Below are 24546 nucleotides of genomic sequence, written 5' to 3'. Positions count from 1 at the left end.
AAAATATATTGCATGTTGCCATACATCTTGTATGTTATTGATGTATGCTAAATATTTAGATTCCATTCCATTATAGCATCATACTCATCTTTGTTAAAAATCCTACATTTCAAAATTCAGTTTAAGCTCAAGTATTGTATTCTCATTTAACTTTGACTTGAATCATGATTGATGTTCCCATGTTGCGTATTTGTACCTTTATTCATTCATTCTTTTTTTTTTTTCTTTTTTTTTTTTTTTTTTTTATAAAAAAAACCACCCTTTCATTCTCTTTTTGATTTCCCATGGTAATTTCTCCTTTTTTTTGGGGAACCATTTGGTTTGTGTCCTGTGTTGTTTTCTTAAGGATGGAGACTCTGATAGTGGGGATGACTCAGATAAGAGGTCTTGTGAAGAGAGCTGGAGACTGATCACATCCTTGAGAGAAAAGCTGCCTCCCAGCAAGCTACAAACCATAGTGAAAAAGTGTGGATTACCCAGCAGTGGGAAGAGAAGAGAGCCAGTTAAAATGTATCAGATCCCTCAGCGCCGCCGCATCACAAAGGACTCCAAGTGGGTGACCATCTCTGACCTGAAAATCCAGGCAGTCAAAGAAATCTGCTATGAAGTAGCGCTCAATGATTTCCGCCACACACGACAGGAAATTGAGGCGTTGGCTATTGTAAAGATGAAGGAGCTTTGTGCTAGCTATAGCAAGAAGGACCCCAATGAGCGGGACTCATGGAGGGCGGTGGCTCGGGATGTTTGGGACACTGTAGGGGTTGGTGATGAGCGTATTGAGGATGTCATTACCAATGGGTCTCGTTCAGGAGGCGCTGTCATGGATGAACTAAAAGTGCACATTGATAAACTTGAAGACATCTTGCAAGAGGTGAAGAAACAGAATAACATGAAGGATGAAGAGATCCGGGCACTCAGGAACAAAATGGTCAAAATGGAAAAGGTTCTCCCTCTCATCACCCCAGAGGGCCAAGAAAAGCCCCCTAGCATAAGCACACCTTGTGCAGCCAGAACTCCAAGTCCCCGAGAAGGAAAACCTCCTGTACCTGAAAGGCCTGATGTAGACGATGTAGATTTACAAACAAGCCAAAGTACAGGAGATGACCCAACTCTGAAGCGAGGCCACATGCGCTGGATGCGTCAAGAACAATTACGCCTCAGGAACCTTCAGCAGCAAGAGATCTCCAAGCAGCTCCGCCGGCATACTGGACCACATCGTTTTATCCCCCCAGAGGACCGCAAGCTACGCTTCCCCTTCAAAAGTAATCCTAAACACCGCAACTCATGGAGTCCTGGTACTCATATCATAATTACAGATGAGCAGGTAATTGAACTAAAGGTGCCCAAAGAAGCTGTACAGGAAGAAGAGGGAGAAAGCCTAGCTGGAGAAGAAGAACAGTCAAAGGAAAAGATGGCTGCTTCAGTTATCCAAGTAACCCCTTCATTGCCAAGCCCATCAATCCAGCCAAGAAGCAAAGACTTGGATCAAGGTTTACAGGGTCAGGTTCACAGACATAACTATAAGACCAACCAGCATCAGCAGCCCCATGAACGAGGCCGCAGCAACTCTTTCAATCACCGTCAGCGGCCCTCTGGCTCCATGGAGTCACTGCAGCAGTCTGAAACCAATAGGAGGCATACGCAGGCTTTCTACCAGCCCCGCCACCATCCGAACCTGCCAGCACATCCCCAGCCACACTACCAACAACAGCCTTGCCACTATAATAGCATGATGTATACAGATGGCAGCTTCAATGGCTACCATCAGTACCATCACACTGACCATGCTAATCATCCAGTCAACTTTCAAGCCCCTCCCCGAATGCGCAGGCAATTGTCAGCTCCTAATCTGAAAGCCAGCAGAGAGACAACCGTCTAAGTGAGACTTGTGCAATGAGGAATTAGTTTCAAATACTTTATTAGGCAAACACATTACAGATCACAACAGCTCAGAGTCGTGTGAGTCAAAGAGCTAAAACTGACACTGACTTTTGCACTTGATCAGCGTGTTATTGGTTGATCCAAGAGTATTGTATGTATTATAAAAAGACATTTATCATCATAGAATTTGCTGTTTTGTCAGTCAAGGTAGTGACTTCTGTGCCCTGACATGAATAGTATTGGGGGAGCTGTGATAAAGGGTTGAAGCCAACTCTTGATAAGTGGACTGTTTTTGCCAGGTTTGTTTTTCCAGCATGTGGGACATCTCATCAGCCATGCTTGATTTGCCAAAATTTAGTCCATGATTGAATTTCAGTTTACATCTGCCACTTTCATATTGATTTATTGTGCATGTAGCCACTACAGTATAAACACATGGAAGTGTCTAATTTTGATTACGATTTGTGTTGCTGTTGTAGCCCAAGTTAAGAACCGAAAACAACCTACAATTCTTTCTTTCTTTGTGCTGTATAGTTTAATGTTAAAATGCAAGGAACATTATCATGAAAATTTTAAATTTTGTTGTACCTTTTTAAACTCTTTTTTGATCTTAAATCATCATTGGCCTGGATCTGGAATCGGAAGACCAATATGTTGAATTTTTAAGAGCAATGTATTTTAAAATTGATAACTGCATAATTTAACATCAGTTAGGTCAAATAGACCAAAATCATCTTTAAAGTGTTCAAAATGTGCCTTTTTAACTACAAACTTTAAAAAAAATTATGCTGTGCATTTCCAGTTCAGTATTTTTTCCTTTATTTTACTTCCATGCTTATGTACAAGGTTTCAGTTAAATTTAGCCAAGGAAACTTCATAGCTTATCTAACTATAACTAACATATTAGTAATAACTAATGCTTCCAGATTATCAGCAACTTAATTAGTCGATTCCTTTTTTCTTTAATTTCAAATATACAACTGCCACTTATTAATTTTACAGTATTTTCATTAATAATGCATTCTTTCACTTGGAGTTTACTAAAGACCCTGACAGACGTGAGAACCACTATGCTGAAATGCACCTAACCATTATACAAATTATGCAAGTTGTACAAAATTATGTCTATTGGAACGTGTCACTGTAACCAGTACAGAATGTTCAGAAAAAAAATTCCCTTTTCTTGCTGCATAAACCACACATCATGAACCGGGCTCAGATTTCTGTCTGATGCGGTTATAAAATTACATTTTGGGTTTGTGCTTCACTGAGTAAGCACAAAGTTCACCATGTTTCAAATAGAAGTCCCGCAGAGTGTTGTCATGGTTCCCAAAGACTCGCCCTAAAAATGCTGGACGGAGGACAAAGACTTGAAGTGTTTGCATAATGTTATTCAGGACAAATATCCATGTCAGATGAGATTTTTAGTTCCACTGTGATATTTGATGCAGCCTGTTTAAACCGCGTCAAATGTCACACATTCATGCAACCTGAATAGCTCTATCAGAGTGATCTTACATAAAATAAGTTGTCGAAGTCAGTGTTCTGCCTCTGTGTTTTACCTGATGTTTATTTACATTAGTATTAAGTCTGTGTGTCAATCTGTCTGTGCCTTGCTGCCTTTGTAGCTTAAATAGAACCCATTACTTATCACATTTCAGTACCTTCAATTCATTTGAGACAAACAGTGACACTCAGCAGCATGGGAGAGATGTTTTAGGACTATCAAAATGTTACACTTGGTTTAATGATGAAATAATTTTTTGTTTTATCTGTTTTAAAAATATCTGTTCTGCCTTAATATGCTCTAACAAAAACCAAATGATTTAATGAGATATGCAAGTCTAGTCTCTCCACCCTACGCCTCATGTCTTAATGACTATCTTTGCCTAAAATAGCCTACATTTCTTCAGCTCTAATAAATGCACCATTACAGAATGTTATTTAATATATGCACTGGGGCTGATGGCGACCAGGTAAGCTGGAAAGTTAAAAAAAAAAAAAAAAATGGACAATGTACCTTATACTGTTCTTTTGAAACATACATGTGTTTGTTAGGTTTCAATTCAAAGTGTCTGTTGAGTGTTGTATGTCTACTTTTTGACCTGCAGCATCAAGTGCCTCATTGTGGCTCTGTACCAAGTTGTGTTGCTTCCTTAATCAAGCACTTTGTGCAAACATACACTACATATTGTAACAGTATTGTTCACAGCTGTTAAAAAGGATATATTGAATCCTTGTGTTGATGGAGGTTTATTTTCAAATTATGACTGAAATAAAATGACATGCTCCAGGTGCTGTTATATTTGTGAATATTTGTGTAATTTGTTTATCGCCGCCATTAAACTAGTTTAGGGAGATTTGTACATGGACTACCAAAGAGGGTTATTTGAGACGACAACACTCCATGTCAGCTGTAAGTTTACTGAAAATGTTTAATACAGTTTTTAAAGCTGTTTCTAAAACATCAAATTTGAAAATAGCATTAATTACATGCAGAATTCTACTATCAGCCAGTTCATATTACTATAATTTTGTTTTAATACTATATTCTGGAAATGTTCCCTATCCTTGCTGTACTTGCAACATGGGATGGGAATGAAAGTTTGATTTGTTACTTCATTAAACTTATTCCAGAATGTAAATATCCATGGTTTGAGGCCACTTCAAATATAATTTCACACGGTTTATTGTGATACACACCATGTTACAAGAGAAACTTCATGCCAATAATTATGCTTCAGTAAAATTCTTAAATCAAGACAATTTAGCTTCTGGCTTTTTGGTAGGATTTCAGCAGGGAGGAGGTTGATGATGAATGAAAAGGCTGCATTGTCTTCCCAGAAGACAGTGAACAAACAAAATGAGGTCATCGAGACCACAGCTTGTCCTGCTCTGATGAGGATGGCGCCCCTCATTGGATTACAGTTGACTCAGCTTCTAGCAGCATCTCTCTTCTTCAGCTCCAGCCATTTCTCTCAGAATTTAAGATGTTGCTTCACTGTTTCATGAAATTGAATTTACAGAACATTTCATGCTTGCTGCCAAAAAAAAAAAAGTTAAGGATGAAAGTTTTTCATTGTCTTGGCTTAAGACTTGAGATACTCACAATATGATATTAAATGTTAATTTATTTTACTTTTTTGCTTTGTTTGAAACCGCTTATTATAAACAATAGTCATGGTTCTATATATAAATACTTTTTTTTTAATAAAACAAGTCCATAACATAACTTATTTCAGTACAGATCTGAAAAATATACAGTAAAGAAAACCTTTCCAAAATTCTTATATACATACTATATACACTTATGTAACTGTAAACCCCCTTAAAATAACATAACATATTTCTAAGTTCAGCTGCATATATCTGTGTCACTTGGACCACTAACAGAAGTATTTGGTACTAGAAATGAAACTGACAGTGATGATGGCTAGTCGGAACTCATGCATTATTGTGGTTGATGGATGGTTGTCCATGTTTTGTTTCCTCTTTCTTGTGTGTTGGTGTCCAGGTTTATGAGAGCAAACTGCAGGAACTTCAGAAGCAGGTGGAGACTCGTTCATTGGTAGCCGAGACACCTGATGAGGAAGAGTTGGAGGAGGAGGAAGAAGAGGAAGGTGTGTACTGTATAACATATGTATTGTATATTTTTCATGTGCATACTGTATGCAATCCACATATATACAATACTGTATATATAAATGTGCTCTGTATGTTTTCTTCCACATTTTCTGTGCAGAACCTAAACTACTCGGATGTGCGTATAGTGTTTTCTGATTCAAAATAAAAAGCATAATATCAACATCATTCAAATTAATTACAATTTAATATTTTCCTACTAATTACCCAGTCAAGGTTTTCAGTCAGACTAGTCCATAAGTAATATATGCTCTAATCTCTTGAAAATAAAACATGCTACTAATGTGATAAACCAGTTAGTGCTCGACATCGCTTACAAATTGCCTATAAATTAAAGGCACCAGTGTTTTTCAAAATAATATTTTCTTCCAATCATCCGCTGGTATTCTGGTTTTATTTTAGCACAGTTTCGAAGTTAACTCCCAGGTTGTGACGTGAGATTGGTAATCCACCACAGAGAACAGTGTTTTTTTTTTTCTCCTCAAGAGATGGACTCATTAACGAAGGACAAGTGATCATTTTGTCCTTGTTTGAGCTCATTAAAACTGAATGTAGACCAAATTTGCTGTTATGTGGACAGATATTGAGTTTACTTACCCTGAACAGCTTCAGAATAATTATTTTAGATTTACTAATTGAGAGTCATCCCATCCATGTAGGCTGTATGTTGTTCAAAACTGAAAGCCTACACCTATTTATGTTTGTGTTTGGGGTTGGGTTTTCCTTGCGTAATGCTTGTAAATTCAAAGCTTTTCTGCATCTGACTGTAAATTCTTATGTTCAAGCCCTGAACACATCAAAAAGACAAAATACTATGGATAATGGAATACCTAGTATTGCCATCAGTCAACTACAATGGATTTGTGGTTGGACTCAATCAAAACAACTTGTGTGGTCCTGTTTGTGTGTGTGTGTGTTTGTTATATGCATTTTGTTAATGTAGCCTCTGCCTCCTGTCTCCCTGCAGTGCCATGGACTCAGCATGAGTTTGAACTGGCACAGTGGGCATTCAGGAAGTGGAGGTACCATCAGTTCACTTCCCTTCGTGACCAATTGTGGGGAAACGCTGTCTACCTGAAGGAGGCCAATGCAATTAGCGTGGAGCTAAAGAAGAAAGTCAGTAAAACAGCATTTCAGTTTACTTTGTGTCAAATTTAGATTTACATCATAAACATTTCTAAAACTGCATTACTTGTAGGCCTAAAAAGAAAATATTAAAATAAGTAAAAAAAAAGAAGTTAATCAGCCTCTTATCCATTATGCATAAGGTTCTGAGATGTTCGACTATGATGTGAGATGATGCCAATAAGTGATACAGTATGCTGGCTACATTCCTAAACATGTCAGGAAAAACGTTTTTTAAGCCCATTGTGTTGCTGGTTATTTATTTTCCCTACATTGAGGGTGTAGGGTATGCTTCTAATCCACAACTGAATTATTTAAATCATCAGGATGTTGACTCATTCTCACCTTGAGAACTTACATTTGTTACAAATCAAAAGGTGGTTGGCCATGGCCTGCCCTCCCCATCATAGACCAGTGTGATTTATTCTCTTGTCCCATCTTAGGAGCTACATGATTGATACTAGAGATGGATTATCTGTCAGAAATATATTTTCAGAGGATTTTATTTATCTGTAGCTTTCTTGTATATCAGGTGTTGCTAACTGGTTTACAATTTTGGGAGCTGGGAAGAGCGAGGCCACAAAACTGTGGTTGTATGGATTTGTTTGACCTATTGACCTTAGTACATATGCAACAAAATAGGGCCATACCAAAAATGAGGCAAAAATGCAACAAGACCTGCAAATGTTTAATTTACAAAAAAAAGTTGATTTCAGTTCTGAATTAAGCTTTTGATGAGGTGTACAATTCTGAGCTTTGAGAGTGGATGCTCATGTTTGTTTTCTAAAGTTGTATTGCCTGGCCCTATTTATTTTAGCTGTCCTTTTATTCCTTCTTTTCCAATACTTTTCCCATTCTTCAGGTCCAGTTCCAGTTTGTTTTGCTGACAGACACACTGTACTCACCATTGCCTCCTGAGCTCCTGCCCTCAGAGCCAGAGAAAGAACTCGAGTACAGGCCTTTCCCTCGCACTGTGGTGGCTGTAGAAGTTCAGGACCTCAAGAACGGAGCAACACACTACTGGTCCCTTGAAAAACTCAGGTTATTATAATGTAGCTTTGAATTTCACTGTGCAGCAGATCATCTAGTCTGTTAGAATTTATCAGTCATTGCAGTCCGCCTGTTGTCAGTTTATTTCATCTGCCTTCAGTACCAGAAAAATTGTCCCAAGCAGCATCTCTTTTCTCTAGCCACTAGTCTTCCGTGTTCTCTTTCAGGCTCCATTAATACCGAATGCACTCTGTCATCATTTGCAGGCAAAGGCTGAACCAGATGAGAGAGATGTATGACCGTGCTGGCGAAATGGCCTCCACACACCAGGAAGATGGCGAGGGCACTATGACAGGAAATGACCCCTTTTATGACCGTTTCCACTGGTTTAAACTTGTGGGCAGGTATGTAACAGGGATACAAAATATGCAAACAATATTGTGCATTTTAGTATAAAATCATTAAATGCTGCTTTGATATTATCTGTTGTTGCCTATTTGAGTTCAAAGAGGTTTTTTTGGCAATCTAAATTGGTATAGCTTCACTCTGGCAGCTTTTGTGATCCATTTATGTAAAATGGATCCATGCATTTACTTTAATTCCATTTTTCATTTTGTGGTTAAATTCTGTTAACACAGATTCATTTTCTGTCATATAGACCGGACATATCACATATTTTGGCGTCATGCTTTATCATGTTTGGTGTTGTTTTGTTGCTCATGTCAGTTTTTAAATTTATTTTTGTATGTCATGTTAGTGATTCTATTTTGATCTCTTGTCAGTTATGCATTTTATTTAATATCAATTTTATGTTGTCTTTTTTTTATCATAAATTATTTCATTTTTATTCATCTTTTATATTATTTTGCTGTGTTTGTTGCCATTCTTATGTTGATATTCCTTTTTGGTTCATACAAAAGCTGGTTAAGTCCAGAGTGGGATTTGGATGGGAACATTCATGGCATTTTGTATTCTGTCCTCTTTCAGCCATCATATATTAGAAGATTTGTGTTAATCCTTTTAAAGTGCCATTTCATTTTAGTATAAAATAGTCATGGTCCTGTAAAGTGCTGTGACACCTAGCAGCTTCTTGTAATACCTGCTATTTATGAAATGAATCCCTTTGTTACATTTGGAATAGTATAAATAATAATACAACATTATTCTAGCCTAAGATGATTTAAGCTAGTTATCATATTACCACCTGGTGGAAGAAAGTAAGCATGTGCCCTTTGATGAATGATAAATGTATGACTGTTTTAGATATTTGATGACTTTGCAATGTTTTGTTTATCTTAATGTGTATGTTTATCTTTTTAGATTTGCATATTTGGTTGTAGGTAATCTGTGGTAATAATCTATGCAAACAAAATACCATTTACTTTTTATGTTGAGTTGAAATATCACTTCTAGTCTATAATAAATAAGTTGCAATGGTCTGTTTAGTTCTTCTGTTACTTCATTGTTACCTTTTTCTTGGATTTTGCCCCACCACCGTCTCAGCTCCCCTATCTTCCATGGTTGTGTTAATGAACACCTGGCCGACCGCACACCCTCTCCCACTTTCTCCACTACTGACTCTGAGATCACTGAGCTGGCTGACGAGCGCCAGAGTGAAATGTCTGATTTGATTGACGATGAGGCATTTGTGGACGACACAAGCTCAGATACCGGCACAGAGGAGGGCTCAGACATCTTCAGTGATGGCCAGGACCCCTTCTATGACCGCTCCCCCTGGTTCATCCTGGTGGGAAGGTTGGTGACTGGCAGTGGCATTCCCATACCCTCCACACATGCTGGGACAGGGGTTTGGGCGGATGTTAGCTAAGTGCTGATATTTTAACCAAACAACACAACATCCTGCAAATAAATCATAAATAACTTTTTTTAAAAACTTTTATGGATAAATTTAAGTGTTTTGTGCGTATGGATACAAGACATCATTGTTTTGCATATTGTATTAGTAGCTGGTGAATTGGAGTCCTAAATAATGTCAGCAAATAACTGTAAGCACACGTGTATTAATTGTAAGTACAACCCACATTGGTGAAAGAATCATTTTCAGAACCAGATCATGTATTTATAGTAGCTTTGCAGCAATAAATTGGACCAGTTTTAAATTTAATATGATTACTCATACTTCTGTGCTCACAGCCCTGCTTTTTATACATTACTTTTCATTTAGACTCAGTTTCCAAAAAAATTGAAAAGCCACCATCCGTTAATCTCCACCTCCTCCCAGCATGATGTCTCATCCCTCGCCACCATCACAGCGCTGACTGTATTCATGTCCATCTGTGTGTTGAGTTACAGGCATTTGCCATGTCTGTGTTGGTCTGTCATTTTATTTATTTATTTTTTTTCATCCTTTAAACATTAATTTGATTTTGTGTTTGTTACATTATGTTTAAATAATTTGTTGTATAACCGTGTTTGCCTTGCTCTTGGAATGTATTGTAGGTAATATCTCAGTTGACAGTCACATAATCATGCTCTATACTTTCATTGTAAATATATGAAATATGTGCTGCAGCAGCATTTGCTATCGCAACACACACTGTTTCAATGCTGTACAAATCATAGGGTAATAGACACCGTGTACCAATCTTAGAATAAGACCACAGATCAGGTGCAGGTTTCAGTCCAGATTCTCTTATCATAGCTGAGTTACCTACATCTTAGTGACTTCAGAGATTTTATATGCTGATATCTGTCCCCCAGTCTTGGATTTCAGTCTCCCAGCACACAGAGGGAGAAAAGGATGCAGGGAGGGGGGAGAGAGAATGAATAGGTCACCAGGGGTGTAACAAGGCAAATCAAATCCCACAAAAGAAAATGTCAGCCAGTGCGTGAGTGAGAGACAAACATCGCCATAACACCACACAATAAACCAGTGTTTTCCAGTCTTTAGTCCTGCATCTCAGGCAGTCTGTCATTGTCCCCGTCACGCAGGTTAAAAGTAAAGTGGCTAGTTTAAGCTTCTGCTGATTTCAGTGCCCTAAAGCATGTATGATTTTCTGTTCAAATGTTGATCTTGATTTGTTGTCTAGTTTTGTTTTTGCCTGTCTTTTAACATGATTGTCACTAATATTTTACTGTTTAATGACTTCATTAATATACGCTGAACAACAAATGCATAAGACATTTGACTGTAGATAATGGAGAGCTATCAAAATTCTCTAGCATATTACTGTGTTTTTCAATAACTGGCATCTAAATTGCTTTTAGCTGGCTAAATTTACTGAAAAAAGATAGTATGGCAACAACATACAGTATAATATCATGAACGTGGCGTTACTGGATTCTGGATCTAAAATCTGGAAAGAAAAAATCTGATCATAAAAAATGTAACATCTGCAGCAGGAGATACACTGCACCAGAATGAGCTTTTCATTTTTCTCTCCTCCTTTTTTACTCCCAGAGCTTTTGTGTACCTGAGCAACCTGCTTTACCCTGTAACTCTGGTTCACCGTGTTGCCATAGTAACGGAGAAGGGTGAGGTGCGTGGTTTCCTGCGTGTGGGGGTCCAAGCTATAGCTGGTGAGTAATTAATGAGATTCCCTAATGATCAAGATTGATAGGATCTTTATACACAGGTCATATCCTGATAATCACTTTTATGTGATTTTGTGCTTTGATGATTTTACCAACTTTGTTTTGATGTTGGTGTAAAAATATTTTGATGGGGCCACCAATGTGGTGGCAAAGAGAAAATTCCTGTAGATTCCTGGTGTATTCCTTTTGATGTGCTCTGTGGGTATTAGTCAGCTATGTCTGATAGATACTGATAAGAGGATGACTTGTTTCTTTGTAGCCGATGAGGAGGCCCCAGACTACGGGTCAGGAGTTAGACAGTCAGGAACTGCCAAGATTTCTTTTGATGATGAGTACTTCAAAAAGGTAAGCTCTGAGTCAGATGAGAGGAGTTTCAAACGTAAGAGTATGATTCTTCTCTGTCGGGGTATGATATTTGAGTTTAAAGTCAGCAATATGAAGCTAAGTTTTGTATTATATGAAATAGCAAACACAGTTTTCAGCTTGCTTTATCCTTTATCACACAAATAATGCAGATTGGAATAACACAGGTAGAAATGTGGTTATTTTATGATGCTAATGTCATCTCTCCATTTTGTCCAATCAGAATGATTTTTCCTCCACGGTTATGACCCGCTCTGGTTTGTCCCTTGAAGAACTGCGCATTGTGGAGGGTCAGGGTCAGAGTTCAGAGGTCATCACACCCTCAGAGGAGCTCAACAGAATCAGTGACATGGGTATGGCTGCTAGGCCTTCACCTCTCCACACTCGTAAATTTTAACCTCTCAGCCCAAATGGAAAATTCACTTGGCAGATGGTTCTAGTGAATGCGAAGCAGGACTTAAACGTTTAGTTATGGAAATGAGGCAGATGTAGTTTTTTTTTTTTCTCTTGCTTTGCGAAGGAATGTGTACAAAGGATATCTGACTGAGTGAATAGCAGAATCTCCTCTACAAAAATCACAAGCTGTGCATAAAACCATCTGATTGTATTGTACTGAGCTGAGAATTCATGTGCAGATTGGAAAGCACAATCAGTAGTGCAGTTGCAGGTAATTTTCAATAAATTAGAGTACCATCATCCTAATCTTCATATGTGGCTTTCTTTAGACCTCAAGCTGGGCAACATGGCAGAGACTAAACTGAGTCTTGGTGATGGTCTGGCAGGCCAGCTGGAAGTGGGCAGCATCTTTACCTTTCGTGTTACCGTGCTCCAGGCTAGCGGCATACCACCAGAGTATGCCGATATCTTCTGCCAGTTCAAGTGAGTGTGGTAACTTTGTCTGAATGTCAAAGCTTTCAGTTGTATGTGCTTCCTCCCAAAGGTAAATGTTTTTCCACCGTAAACAAAGATGGAGATTCTTGTTCACATATAAATATGACACACTGACACACTGAGTTGTTTCTCTTCATAGTTTCTTACATCGTCACGATGAGGCTTTTTCCACTGAACCTCTGAAGAACACCGGCAAAGGAGCTCCTCTGGGCTTTTATCACGTCCAGAATGTGAGTCTGCAGCACACATATCCTCATCACAAGCTCTATTTTAAGAAGTATATGTTGATTTATGTTAATTGTTGACAACTCCTTTTTTTTTTTGCTGTCTTTTTCAGATTTCAGTAGAGGTTACAGAATCCTTCATTGAGTACATCAAGAGCAAGCCTATTGTGTTTGAAGTTTTCGGCCATTACCAGCAGCACCCGCTGCATCTTCATGGGCAGGACCTGATCAGGTTGGTGGAATTAAAAAAAGCAGATTCTGTATTTCATGAATTAATTTGCTAATGATTCCATCCAGCTCGTGTTGATTTAAAGAGTTTTTACAGGAAGAGAATTCCAACTGCATGTATGCAAATATTTGTTTTTTGTCTTTACAGTCCTCCAACACCTTCAAGGAAATACTATCCTATTCCCATGCCTCTGTCTAAACCAGGTAACACACAGTATACTCAAACAACATGTTCTGCATCTGTCACCATCATTTCAGCATTTCTGTTTGTTATGGTTATATAAGCATGCCTCATATTTCCTTCAACTTTTTTTTTTTTCCCATTTCTCGCTTCCTTTGGATTTTCGTGTCTTATTTAATCACTCACCCACCATACATAATCCTCTTACCCACCTCTGTCCCTCCTCTTCCACATCTCCTGTTTCCCTGTTAATGTTACCGTTTATACAATATTGTATATTGCAAGACCATACTCGAAAGATAGAGTTAATCCGCTATTTGATGAGCGGCTACGTGAATGGCATGGTGCTGGACACACTGTCCGAGCATGCCAATGCCTTGGCCTCCTCTGCTGTGGCCAGCCTAGAGAAGGAGGCTGACCAGCTCTCTCACTTCCCTTTCCTCCCAGTACCCAATGACCCAGTGCTGATTGTGCCCAGACACCATGGTTGGTACAGTGTACACTGTAGTAACTAACTGACCAGGCATTAGATGCACATGTGTTGTAGTGACTCTGCTAGTACTGTGTGCTTTGCTCTTATGCTGCTGTGTGACTGCAGGCTATAGCATAATCAGGCTCTGCAGTGGTGTGTGCTGCATCTTGCTGCAGGTCAGCTTAGTCCACCCTCCCCTGTTGCTTACAAACTTGCCTTAGCTTACACCATCTAATCTGTAGCTGAATTTAAAAAAAAATGGAAAGCTCAATAAAAACATGTATTTATTATACTCATGGAGTAACACTGAGACAGCATTTACAGCAAGCTTATGACCTTATAGAGATGACTAATATACATGTAGTTTGTTCATTTCAGCCATACAGAATATAAATGGATCTAGCTGTGTGTCTCAGTGAATAGTCTGTATTTAGCAAGAATATAATCCTGATGTGTCAGATAGCAGTGTGCTATCACAGGTGGTGTAATGTATGATTTAGCTCTTCATAACATCTCTTGTGCATTTGTTGGTTTTAAAGGTGTTATAGTAATAACAGTAATAGTGTTACTGCTTTCAGTGTGTAGGGCATTTCAGCAAGAATGGATTTTATCATTAAAACATCTTTTAAATATCGGTATATGAATGTGGTATCCAGGGTTTTCATATTGATCCCTTATTGCCTCTTCAAGCAAATTCGTTTGTTATTTGTTATATTAATTTAATGTGTGTGTGTGTGTGTGTGTGTGTGTGTGTGTGTGTGTGTGTGCGCGTGTGTCTCAGTGCCAGCCACCAAATTGAACACAATCACCAAGTCCAACCTGGGACAGTGTGTCAGCAAGTACGACCTGCTGGTCTGGTTTGAGATAAGCGAGCTGGAACCCACTGGAGAGTGAGTGTTACGTGCATGTTATATATGTATACATTAGCAAATAAAAAGTTGTCAAAAACCTTATTTCTTCATATGTCAGCTTTAAAAATATACATAAGAGTTGAAAATTCATTTTATAGTGTTCTAAGTAAGTTTTTATAAGAAAACGGTACTTTCAACAGTTTCAGCAGAAGAATTAAAAAGGAAAAAAGGTCTACAGTATATAATAGATAGGTAAAACCTGAAAGAGAATAAATAGATGGAGAAATAAGTATTGAGACATCAAAGATGTCTGCAAAGTCCACTAAGTCTTATTTACTGAAATAACACCTGTCTAAAATATATAAGCCATGGCCACAAACATCAGAGAACCCAATAGGGTAATAGTTATAAAAACAGAACTACAATTTCTGCCTGATGCTTATTTTAGCAGCATATAAACAATAAGTCATTGAAAACTCCTTGAAAAGATTGAAAGGGTATAACTTTGAACCAGAATAGCCTTCCCTTTATTGCACCCATTTTCAGATAATGGATACAATTTGGCAGTTTCTCATAAAGGCTACCATGAGATGCTTTGGTTGAAGTGTCCAGGCTCAGTATGATCCCTCTCCTTCCACAGGTACATCCCAGCTATAGTAGATCACAGTGGAGGACTGCCTTGCCATGGCATCTACATGCTGCACCAGGTACTGGAGATCCACATCTTTTCTACTGACATGCACACTAGTAACTAATTCTATCAAGTCAGTTTCCATTGTGAGCAGATTCAGATTTTATCATGTTTGACTTAGTAAAGCAAAGGGGATAGCTTTTTTTTTTTTTTATCAATAAAGGATATTTCCTCTTTAGTTGTGTCTTCTCTGATCCTAAGCTGCTGTCATCTTTGCTGCAGGGGATCCAGCGGAGGATCACAGTGACTCTCATCCATGAAAAGGGTAGTGAGCTCCACTGGAAGGATGTCCGCGAACTTGTCGTGGGTGAGCAATCCTCCTGCATCGATTACTAGTTCTTCTTTTATCAGCAAACCGTCACCACAGACAGAACACTGTTTTCTCCTGTGCATAATTCGTGCACAGCATAATCCGTGGATACTCTGGCAATATACAGTGTCTTTAATTTTAACAAAGTTCTGTTTGTGAGGATATTACTGAAAATATTTCAGTTTCAAACAAATAATTCCACATCTTAGACTTTCTGCTGACATTCGGAGACAGTCGTATAAGGAGTTTACAGAGTCTTGCTGCTGTAGACTCTGATAGTATGGCCATGAAGGTGTCATCAAAAGAAATCAAAAGAGCTCCAGTGATGACAGTATATTAATATGTTGGTCTGTGTCCCACCAGGTCGTATCAGGAACAAAGCTGAGGTGGATGACAGCGCCGCTGATGCTGTGCTGTCCCTCAACATCATTTCTGCTAAGAACATCAAGTCATCCCACAACTCCAACAGGTAGATGAGACTTGAGCTCTGATTGTCTTCAATTCAGTTTTACTAAATGAACTGAATATATTTAGAAGAAAAAACATTCCAAGGTGCAAATGTATCAATTAATAGGTTATATATGAGAGTTTGCTGCTGACAATCTGCCTATAGTATGTCCTGCTTCATCCTCAGCACAGGCTAGGCCATCCTTAGATGGTTGATGATAGACTGTTTATTAAACAATGCAGCAAACAAGACACCGTGATGTGATTGAGAGTTAGAATATCACTTTAGACTCCTGTATGTGTCATTGTCTTTATATATCCTGAATGCACAGAGGAATCATTGCATGATCATTTCCATTTTTCTGCTGTTAATTTGCTCCATTGTCTATGTTGCCTGACTCTTTGTGCTTCTCTCTTTTTTTTTCTGTGCACTCTTTTTCCTCCTGCTGCGGCTGGACTCTTGATTGTGCTCAGGCTTTCTATTGATAAGGATATTGATAGGTACCAGTGAGCAGAGAACATAAGGCTCCATCTCTGAAAGATCTTTATGCTTCTCTTTAGTCTTATATATTCTTAGAAATAAGTCCTCTAGAGTCTGTTTTATCCCATGTTGCATTAGGTCTGTCTTTATTCCCCTCAGTATTTAGCATCTGTAAAAACAAATCTCAATCCCCGTTGTTTATGGATAAGTAAAAGCAATTATAAATCCAACTGCAGTCCCTATTTGCACTGTAATTTTGGTGACTCTTCATCCAGTTTACACACTGACTCCAAATGAATGCTTTCCTATCAGCTGTTATTTACTGTATGAGTCTTAAGTCAATAACAAAGGCCATTGAGGCACCAATATGGTAGAGTTGGTGCTCAGTATCTGGGTAAGAGTGCCCCCTGCTGCCAAATACACAATGAACCCCATAGACGGTTATTTAAAAAAACATTCATCTATTAAACTATGTGAAGTGCACTAAGTTTATTCCTTTTTAACAAAATACAGTGTGTTTGTAATGTAGTCTTTACATTGCTACTATATTATTTGTATCATAGTGTGAATATGCAGAACATACAGCCTTAATCGTGTTCTCTGCATGGCATGTTTCTGATCTGTGCAGAATGTCACACAGAAGCTTGATACACTCCACATATTCCCAACACGCTGTTACTATGTAGCTCCTGCTCATGTTGTGTCTGTTGTCAAGGTCTCACCTGAGTGTTTCCTCACATTTTGTCATGTCTGGGGATAAGTGTGAGGGCCAGTCACTGCACAGTATTCACTGCCTCATACCTAATACAGAATTAGGTCTGAAAGACTTTAAGGGTATTTACAGTTATTTTACAAACCGATGCTCTGCTGTATACATACTGATTTGAAATCTGGTGTTTGTAATGCACTGAGTAGGATTTTTAGAGAAGATAATACTCTGTGAGCTCATTGCTCTGTGTTTCCTTTAAAAACTGAATGTTTTATGGTTTTCTCTTTCAGGACTTTCTACCGCTTCGAGGCAGTGTGGGATAGCTCCCTGCACAACTCCCTCCTGCTGAACCGAGTCACTCCATATGGAGAGAAGATCTACATGACCGTGTCTGCATATTTAGAGGTCAGTCAGTGCTCCTACTATGTTGTATTTTTGCAAGGAGCTTTACAGTTTACTCTTCTTGTTGTGTCCATGGCTAATACACTTTCTGTGACTCCTCTTCACAGCTTGACCACTGCATCCAGCCCGCTATAATTACCAAAGACATCTGCATGGTCTTCTACTCCCGAGATGCAAAGATCTCGCCTCCCCGTTCTCTTAGGAACTTCTTTGGGAGTGGATACTCCAAAACTCCAGACTGGTAAGACTTCAGACTTCCATATTTTGTCCATGTCCTTAATCCAAAATAAAGTCAGTGGGGTTTATTTAAATGTAATTTTCTCTTCTTCATTATAGCAATCGAGTCACCGGCATCTATGAGCTGAGCTTGTGCAAGATGTCTGACACTGGAAGCCCAGGTGAGCAGACAAGATAATCATGAAAATAAATGCCAAGTTGTCATGATTCCTCTGAGAACGTATTGCTAATGATGCTATTGTCCTGTGTAGGGATGCAGCGGAGGAGGAGGAAGGTCCTGGATACATCGGTGGCTTATGTGCGTGGAGAGGAGAACCTGGCTGGGTGGAGGCCCCGAGGAGACAGTCTCATCCTGGAGCACCAGTGGGAGCTGGAGAAAATGGAGCAGCTGCATGAGGTTGTTTCCTATAAAATAAGTTACCTGCAAATTACCTGCCATTTCAATAAAAAAAGGTGAAAGTCTGATCTTCTTCCAGTCCAATGTCATAAATGTAAAAAAAAAGCTGACATTAAGCCAAAACACACTTTGATTTAAAAAAAAAAAAAAAAAAAAAAAAAAAAAATTGGTAGAAGCTTAACTTGGATCTAACCTTTCCCCTGTCATTCATCCAGGTGGAGAAGACTCGACACCTGCTCCTCCTGAGAGAGAAGCTGGGGGAGGCGGCTCCAGTGGGAACAGCTCCTACCTCCAAGTCCCTAAGCGAATCACTGTCGCCCAGCATAAGCTCAGGCACCCTATCCACCTCCACCTCCATCTCTTCGCAGATCTCCAGCACCACCTTCGAAAGCGCCGTCACACCCAGCGAGAGCAGCGGCTACGATTCTGCGGACATCGAGAGCCTTGTGGATCGCGAGAAGGAACTGGCTACTAAGGTGGGAGCTAATTCTGTGTTATGGGATACTGGCAATGAAGATGAACGTTTTGCTGTGTAGTTTTCAGCTGGTGGCTTGTGCTGTGGACTGATCGGTCTCATCTTTGTTGTCTTGTAGTGCCTGCGTCTCCTGACACACACCTTCAACAGTGAATATAACCAGGTGGTGAACAGCATCAGTGACTGCAAGGTGAAAAATGATACAGAGAAGTATAACCTTTGTGTGACACAGTCACAGTTTATTTGAATAGTTAAATTAGGGACATACAACTACCATCGGACTATAGTGTAATGTCTCTGTCTCTTGTCGTTTCTGACTCTAGCTGTCTGACATCTCACCAATCGGACGCGACCCATCAGTGACCAGCTTCAGCAGTGCCACCCTCACCCCCTCCTCCACCTGCCCTTCTCTGTCTGATTCCCGCTGTGGCTCCGTAGACCAGAAGTAAAACTTTTAATTCATTGTTGTTTTACTATAGTCTGTATGAAATGCTAGAAGTAGAGTCATGCGCATTATCCAAATGAAAACACATTAAGTGTGTATAGCTTGAAGTTATTGACAGGTGATTAGCATGATGCTAACTTGGTGTACTTGGTTCCTAAGGACCCCAGAGAACAGCTCTCGTGCCTCCAGCCCCTCCTGCTCAGACTATGAAAACTTCCCAATGGTTCCCACTCTGGAGACTTCCTATCTAGCACGGGCTGGAAAGAATGAGTTCCTCAACTTGGTGCCTGATATTGAAGAAATGAGGCCAGGGTGAGTAAAGACCTGTTTGGCCTCATGCTGATATTTTAGTCTTTAGCCAAATGCCATTTTAAAATGTCAATACGAGAAACATCTCACAGCCCAGACGAAACTAGATGAGCTTGTTTTCCAGCTCAAGAGCTCAAGCAGAAATGATGTGAATTGATTTGGACTGCTGAACTGAACTGAGATGATTTTAGTTGGAAGTGAGTCCACACCACTGCAGAGCCTGAGTCTCATCTTCTTAGTAAAAAGAAACACTAACTGAAAAAAATCCAGTTTTTAACAGAGGTCTTTATTTTTATTTTTTTTTGGTCCTTATCAGCTCCGTTGTGTCTAAGAAGGGTTTCCTGAGCTTTATGGAGCCACGCTCCAACTCGTGGGTGAAACACTTTGTTGTTGTGCGCCGGCCCTATGTCTTCATCTACAACAGTGACAAGGACCCAGTGGAGCGGGGCGTCCTCAACCTCTCCACAGCACAGGTGGAATACAGTGAAGACCAGCAGGCCATGCTCAAGGTACAGTTGCAGTTCATCAAGCATAGTCCGGCTTCTCAGCACCTGCAGTCACTGCCAGCAGCTAAATCACTCAACATTCATGCATTAAACACCACATAAGAGAATATCTTTTGGAATAATGTCCCCTCAGCTGAGTCCAGATACATGTAGAATCCAAGGTGCACTGCAGCTGTTCTGGCAGCATGTGGTGGCCCCAGCACCTCAGTAACACACTTTATGTGAATTTTCCATTTAAAGTGCCGTCCCTCTGTGTTTGCTGTGCTGTTTTCAGACTCCCAACACATTTGCTGTGTGCACAAAGCATCGAGGAATCTTGCTGCAGGCCAACAATGAGAAAGACATGAACGACTGGCTGTATGCCTTTAATCCTCTGCTAGCAGGGACGATAAGGTAAACACACACTTCCCTTACTCTACACTTAACAAGACACAGCTCTGCATCCTTCCGAAATCACACTCATCACATGACACTATGAAATCCTGTGGTTCCCACAGATCGAAGCTGGCGAGGAGGCGCAGTGGTGTAATGAAGAACTGAGTGAGTCAGCTGGTGCTTAGGAAACCATGGCTTCCGTGCTTTCTGAAAAGCCTTGGAACGTACCAAGTGTTAAAACTTACTAATCATTGTGATTCTTGACGGTTTTCTCTTGTAAGTAGACTTGTGGCTTAAGTCTCCTTTTATGCGACTAAAAGTTTCATCCCAGAGAAATCTGCCTCCCCTCTCCCTCCAACAGCCTTCTGCCAATTTAGCTTTCCTCTTCTCTTTTTCTGTCTCCCCCTCCTCCTCCTGAGCTTCTTGTTTTGGTTTTTATGATAATGTTTGGGTCTAATTTTGTTCCGCTTTGTTGTCATACCCTAACTCCCTAACTAGTAGCATGTTGTAATAGTCTACTTGTGTGTGCACGATTCTTCAGAAACTGGTCTTTCTGGCTACTAATTTTTCATTTTTGCCACTCATCTGTAAAAAAAAAATTGTCTTTATCAGTGTTATTTGTCTCCCAAGAAGAGTTTTATTTTATTACATTTTTGTTTGTTGGTTTTTTTTTATATTAATATGCCCGCATAATGACTGCAGCAGTGCTCAGGAGAAGACCAGGTTTGCTTACTCAAAAGAAAAAAAAAAAAAAACAAGTAAATCAGACAACCTACAGTTGAAAAGAAAACATACAAATATCTCAGTGACATATCAGTTTACGCTCTGCTACAAAAAGCTGAGATCAGCATCAGGCTGCTCCCTCTTCCAAAAGTAGATCCTAGACTCTGTACTGTCTTCTAAACAGCCTTTAGAATCCAAATGTGAAAAATTTGTCAAGATCCTAACTCAGTGGGACATAAGGGCAGCACTGGATTTCCACTGTCATCCCTGTGATATTTAGGTCCCAATCTCTGTACATACACCAACCCCGACCCTCGATAGTGCCGTCAGTCAGTGAGTGATTACTTACCATCATGCATTTGTGTGAGCATCAAAACTACACGCTAACTGAAGAACCATGCAAAAATATATGAAGATTAGTTCATTTTTCAGCAGTGAAAACATGACGCTGAATTATTCTTTTGCCATTTGACCTGAATTAAAACAGGGTTTCGAGGAGATAATGAAGGGATCTGTGGTAGATGACCTTTATTTTGGACCTTTGTCTCAGCTCCTCTATAGCTCTTAGTTTTTCGCACGCTAATTTATTGAGCCTCAGAGCTCAACAGAATCTTAACATTTGTTTTATTTAACGATCACATATTGTATGATACTGAAGACATCATGAAACTTGGCAAAAAGGAAGGACGATATGAGAGAAAGAATGAAGTTGCAATGCTTGAGCCTTGACATCAGTAGTTAATATGATGAAGCTGTTCGCACAGAGTTGCCTGCAGGACAGATAATGATACAGTCTAGCCCATGACTCACACCAGTGTCAGGTGAAGTCTTACTGTTCAGCAGCAACACAAGTTACCATGTGTTCATTTTCTATTTTCATTCTTGAATTGAAACCTCTTAACTCATCTAACTTTTTTTCTTCTTTATTTAACATTGTATTTTCTACTATGCTCTTCATCATTCCATAGTCAAATTTTATATGAAATGTAACACAGGGCATTTATCTCTTATTTTGTAACCAACTATACTGATGTTTAACCTTATTTTGCACATTAACACAAATCTATAGCAAGACGAGGGCAGATCACACTTGTGGAGTTCAGGATTCTTTCTGAGTGTCAGGAACACTGATGAGAGCACATATCAAGGCTACACTGGATAGCTGTTTCTTGAAAGGTTTACTAGAAAGAAAGAAATGATATTAAAGGGATGACATATACTTAAAGGTTTTATTTCTGACATTGTTTTGGAAAATATTTGCTCTGTACATTGTAATACAGCTGCTAAATTTGGCTCCAAGGAAGTTGTCACATATTCGGTGCCTCTGTCTCTACAAATGGCAGAACTGTAGAATGTACAGATAGGCATTACTCTGGCCAGCCAACCAGTAGTATGCCTGCTGTATCCCCTTAAAGAGACATTAGGGTTAAATGTGAGTAAACAGAGGTACCCAATGCATGTTACAAATATTACTGATGACATATCTCAATTTTTTGCTCATGTAAAGACGTAAAGAGCATTCTGAAAAGAAGGAAAGTTGCAAAGTGTCACTGCCGGCAGGTTAACCAGCCTGCTGGTCAGAGAAACATAAAGCCTTGGAACAGTTTTGGAGAAAATGTGTTGTCTATCAAGGAGCCGATGCAGGAAAAACAAGAACCAAAAACCATCTATGCACTGATGAAGTCTCAAAGTGCAATGTACTGTACCTGACATTAAACTCGGTGTACTCAGCATGTGGGAGCTATTATCGATATGAATACATGTCAGAGCAAACATTTTCACTTCAGTGACTAATTTGCAGAGGTATATTATTTTGGGATTGTGTATTTATTGTTTGCAATGTATATATTAGTTTGCAGCTCTTTGCACATATTAATAAAAGGTTCAACTAACTGATCAAATAAAGTCTGTGCGGTTTAGTTGTTCTACTCCGAATGAACCAAATGTGGCAGCCTCTTCCAGTCTGAACTGGGAGAGAGTTGAATGTACTATGAAGATGTGCATTTCTCCATCATTAAAAAAGGAAGAAAAAAAAAACTGAACCCACTGCATTTTTTTCTGAGGAGGTGAGTTACATTAGTGCTTCCTCTTTATTAGAAAGTGGTTTGATTTTTGATTTGAAGAATATTTACTCACTACTCATGCTAACCAGCCAATAAAGGTGGTTTTTAACTCATATTTTTTCTAATATCAGGGAATATAACACAAAGTAGCTTAGTGACATCTAAAATGACAATATGCTATTGTTTGTGCTGGTGTCTTTCTTCACTTCAACACTTTTTTTTTTTTTTTCTCCCAATTGATGCCTTTGAAATAAAACTAGCCATGATAATTTCCATCTTCCCCTCTGACAATAACAGTTAACAGTGTTCCCTTTGGATTTGATCACCAAAAGAAAAAGACAAACCTTGACATTAACACTGTACATTATTTGTCAGACTGGTTTCATTTTCATACTTATTTTGTAAATATCTGTGTTGTATGGAGCTTGAATTAAAATGTAAATATCTTTACTGTATTTGTAATAATTATAATCCATTCGCTGTATAGCATAGATGTGTCATGCAGATATCCTAATTCTGTGTATGGTAATCTTGCACCATTGAACTGTCTAGTGAATGAGGCAACAATAAAAGTGCAAATTGTGCATTAGCAGAGCAAGTGTGCCCTGTTTGTCTACTCCTTTGTGAACAGATTCAGCTTTGAGTAAAAGTACCACTATATCAATGAACAATTACTCAGTGGGGAAAGTATTTACTCAAATACTGAAGTACAGTTTTGAGGTATCTGTACTTGAGTATTTCCATTTTCTGCTGCTTGATACTTCTACTTTACTGCATTTCAGAGGAAAATCTCATAATTGTGCTCAAACTGTTTAGTTAAGTAAGTTACTTTTTGGACTCACATATATAATAAAACATAGAGCATAATCATAAAACTTTATTGATCCCCAGCAGGAAATTCACAAGCTACCCATCAGTATGTAAAAAAATAACTCAATCAGCATAAATGTTAGTTATCAAAATAAGTTGAAGTATCACGTCCAAATATTATTCGCCACTGGATCAGGATCTGGTTCTGTAAAATTTTGAATGCAGACTTTTACTTGACAGGGTATAATTACACTGTGGTACTTATACTTTTGCTTAAGTAAAGGATCTCAGTACTTATTCCACCACTCCAAATACTCCATATGTAGAAGTCCTTAATTCGTTAGCAGCAGCTCCGTTGTGTTTGAATGAATGAATAATTGTGTGTATGTTTGTGTTTTTAATGTAAGATCTCCACCTGAAAAGTAACTAATACATGTTAACTATCAGAGAAGAACACCGGGGCAGATAATACGTTACCTGCTAGATAACTCAAATCCTTCGATAAAGTCGCCACTTTAATAAATATGCTAAAATAATCAGCATTATTTCTTTAGCGTTTTTGCCTGAGTGTGGTGGGTGGTGACGTTTTTAAAATGGCAGCCAGAAACACCAATGGGAACACGGATACCTCTGTTCAGGGTTCTGGACCAATCGGATATCGCGAACGACATCACTCCAGTCAGATCGTACTCTGATAGGCTGATTCTCTGCGTGGGCGCACGTAAGCCACTCCTCGCTGTCGTAACGTTCGGACGATAATGAG

At 39.1% G+C, this 24546-nt stretch overlaps 1 protein-coding gene across 8 annotated transcripts in view; it reads left to right on the top strand.

The window, feature by feature from the left end:
- The window catches only part of kif1b (kinesin family member 1B), a 49867-nt gene extending 28288 nt beyond the window's left edge, over positions 1-21579 (top strand). For 5 of the 8 annotated variants that reach the window (XM_026332633.1, XM_026332636.1, XM_026332634.1 and 2 more), the window contains 27 exons: positions 5396-5501; positions 6491-6639; positions 7511-7689; positions 7905-8042; positions 9142-9393; positions 11060-11178; positions 11453-11538; positions 11780-11909; positions 12282-12435; positions 12587-12677; positions 12785-12903; positions 13048-13103; positions 14334-14442; positions 15044-15110; positions 15317-15401; positions 15768-15873; positions 17332-17446; positions 17551-17684; positions 17780-17841; positions 17932-18077; positions 18293-18553; positions 18671-18742; positions 18876-18997; positions 19157-19309; positions 19623-19815; positions 20087-20205; positions 20310-21579. In XM_026332633.1, the coding sequence (XP_026188418.1) occupies positions 5396-5501; positions 6491-6639; positions 7511-7689; positions 7905-8042; positions 9142-9393; positions 11060-11178; positions 11453-11538; positions 11780-11909; positions 12282-12435; positions 12587-12677; positions 12785-12903; positions 13048-13103; positions 14334-14442; positions 15044-15110; positions 15317-15401; positions 15768-15873; positions 17332-17446; positions 17551-17684; positions 17780-17841; positions 17932-18077; positions 18293-18553; positions 18671-18742; positions 18876-18997; positions 19157-19309; positions 19623-19815; positions 20087-20205; positions 20310-20352 (3366 nt within the window). In that variant the 3' untranslated portion in view covers positions 20353-21579. Of the gene's footprint in view, positions 1-346; positions 4185-5395; positions 5502-6490; positions 6640-7510; positions 7690-7904; positions 8043-9141; positions 9394-11059; positions 11179-11452; positions 11539-11779; positions 11910-12281; positions 12436-12586; positions 12678-12784; positions 12904-13047; positions 13104-14333; positions 14443-15043; positions 15111-15316; positions 15402-15767; positions 15874-17331; positions 17447-17550; positions 17685-17779; positions 17842-17931; positions 18078-18292; positions 18554-18670; positions 18743-18875; positions 18998-19156; positions 19310-19622; positions 19816-20086; positions 20206-20309 lie in introns of those variants that run through there. The other 3 variants (XM_026332638.1, XM_026332637.1, XM_026332639.2) reach the window with 2 other exon arrangements.
- The last annotated feature ends 2967 nt before the right edge of the window (positions 21580-24546 follow it).

Source organism: Mastacembelus armatus, chromosome 7 (genome assembly GCF_900324485.2).
Source record: "Mastacembelus armatus chromosome 7, fMasArm1.2, whole genome shotgun sequence".
NCBI classification, from domain to species: Eukaryota; Metazoa; Chordata; class Actinopteri; order Synbranchiformes; family Mastacembelidae; genus Mastacembelus; species Mastacembelus armatus.
The sequence above is the reverse complement of the archived record's forward strand: the minus strand, read 5'-3'. Positions and strand labels throughout refer to the sequence as shown.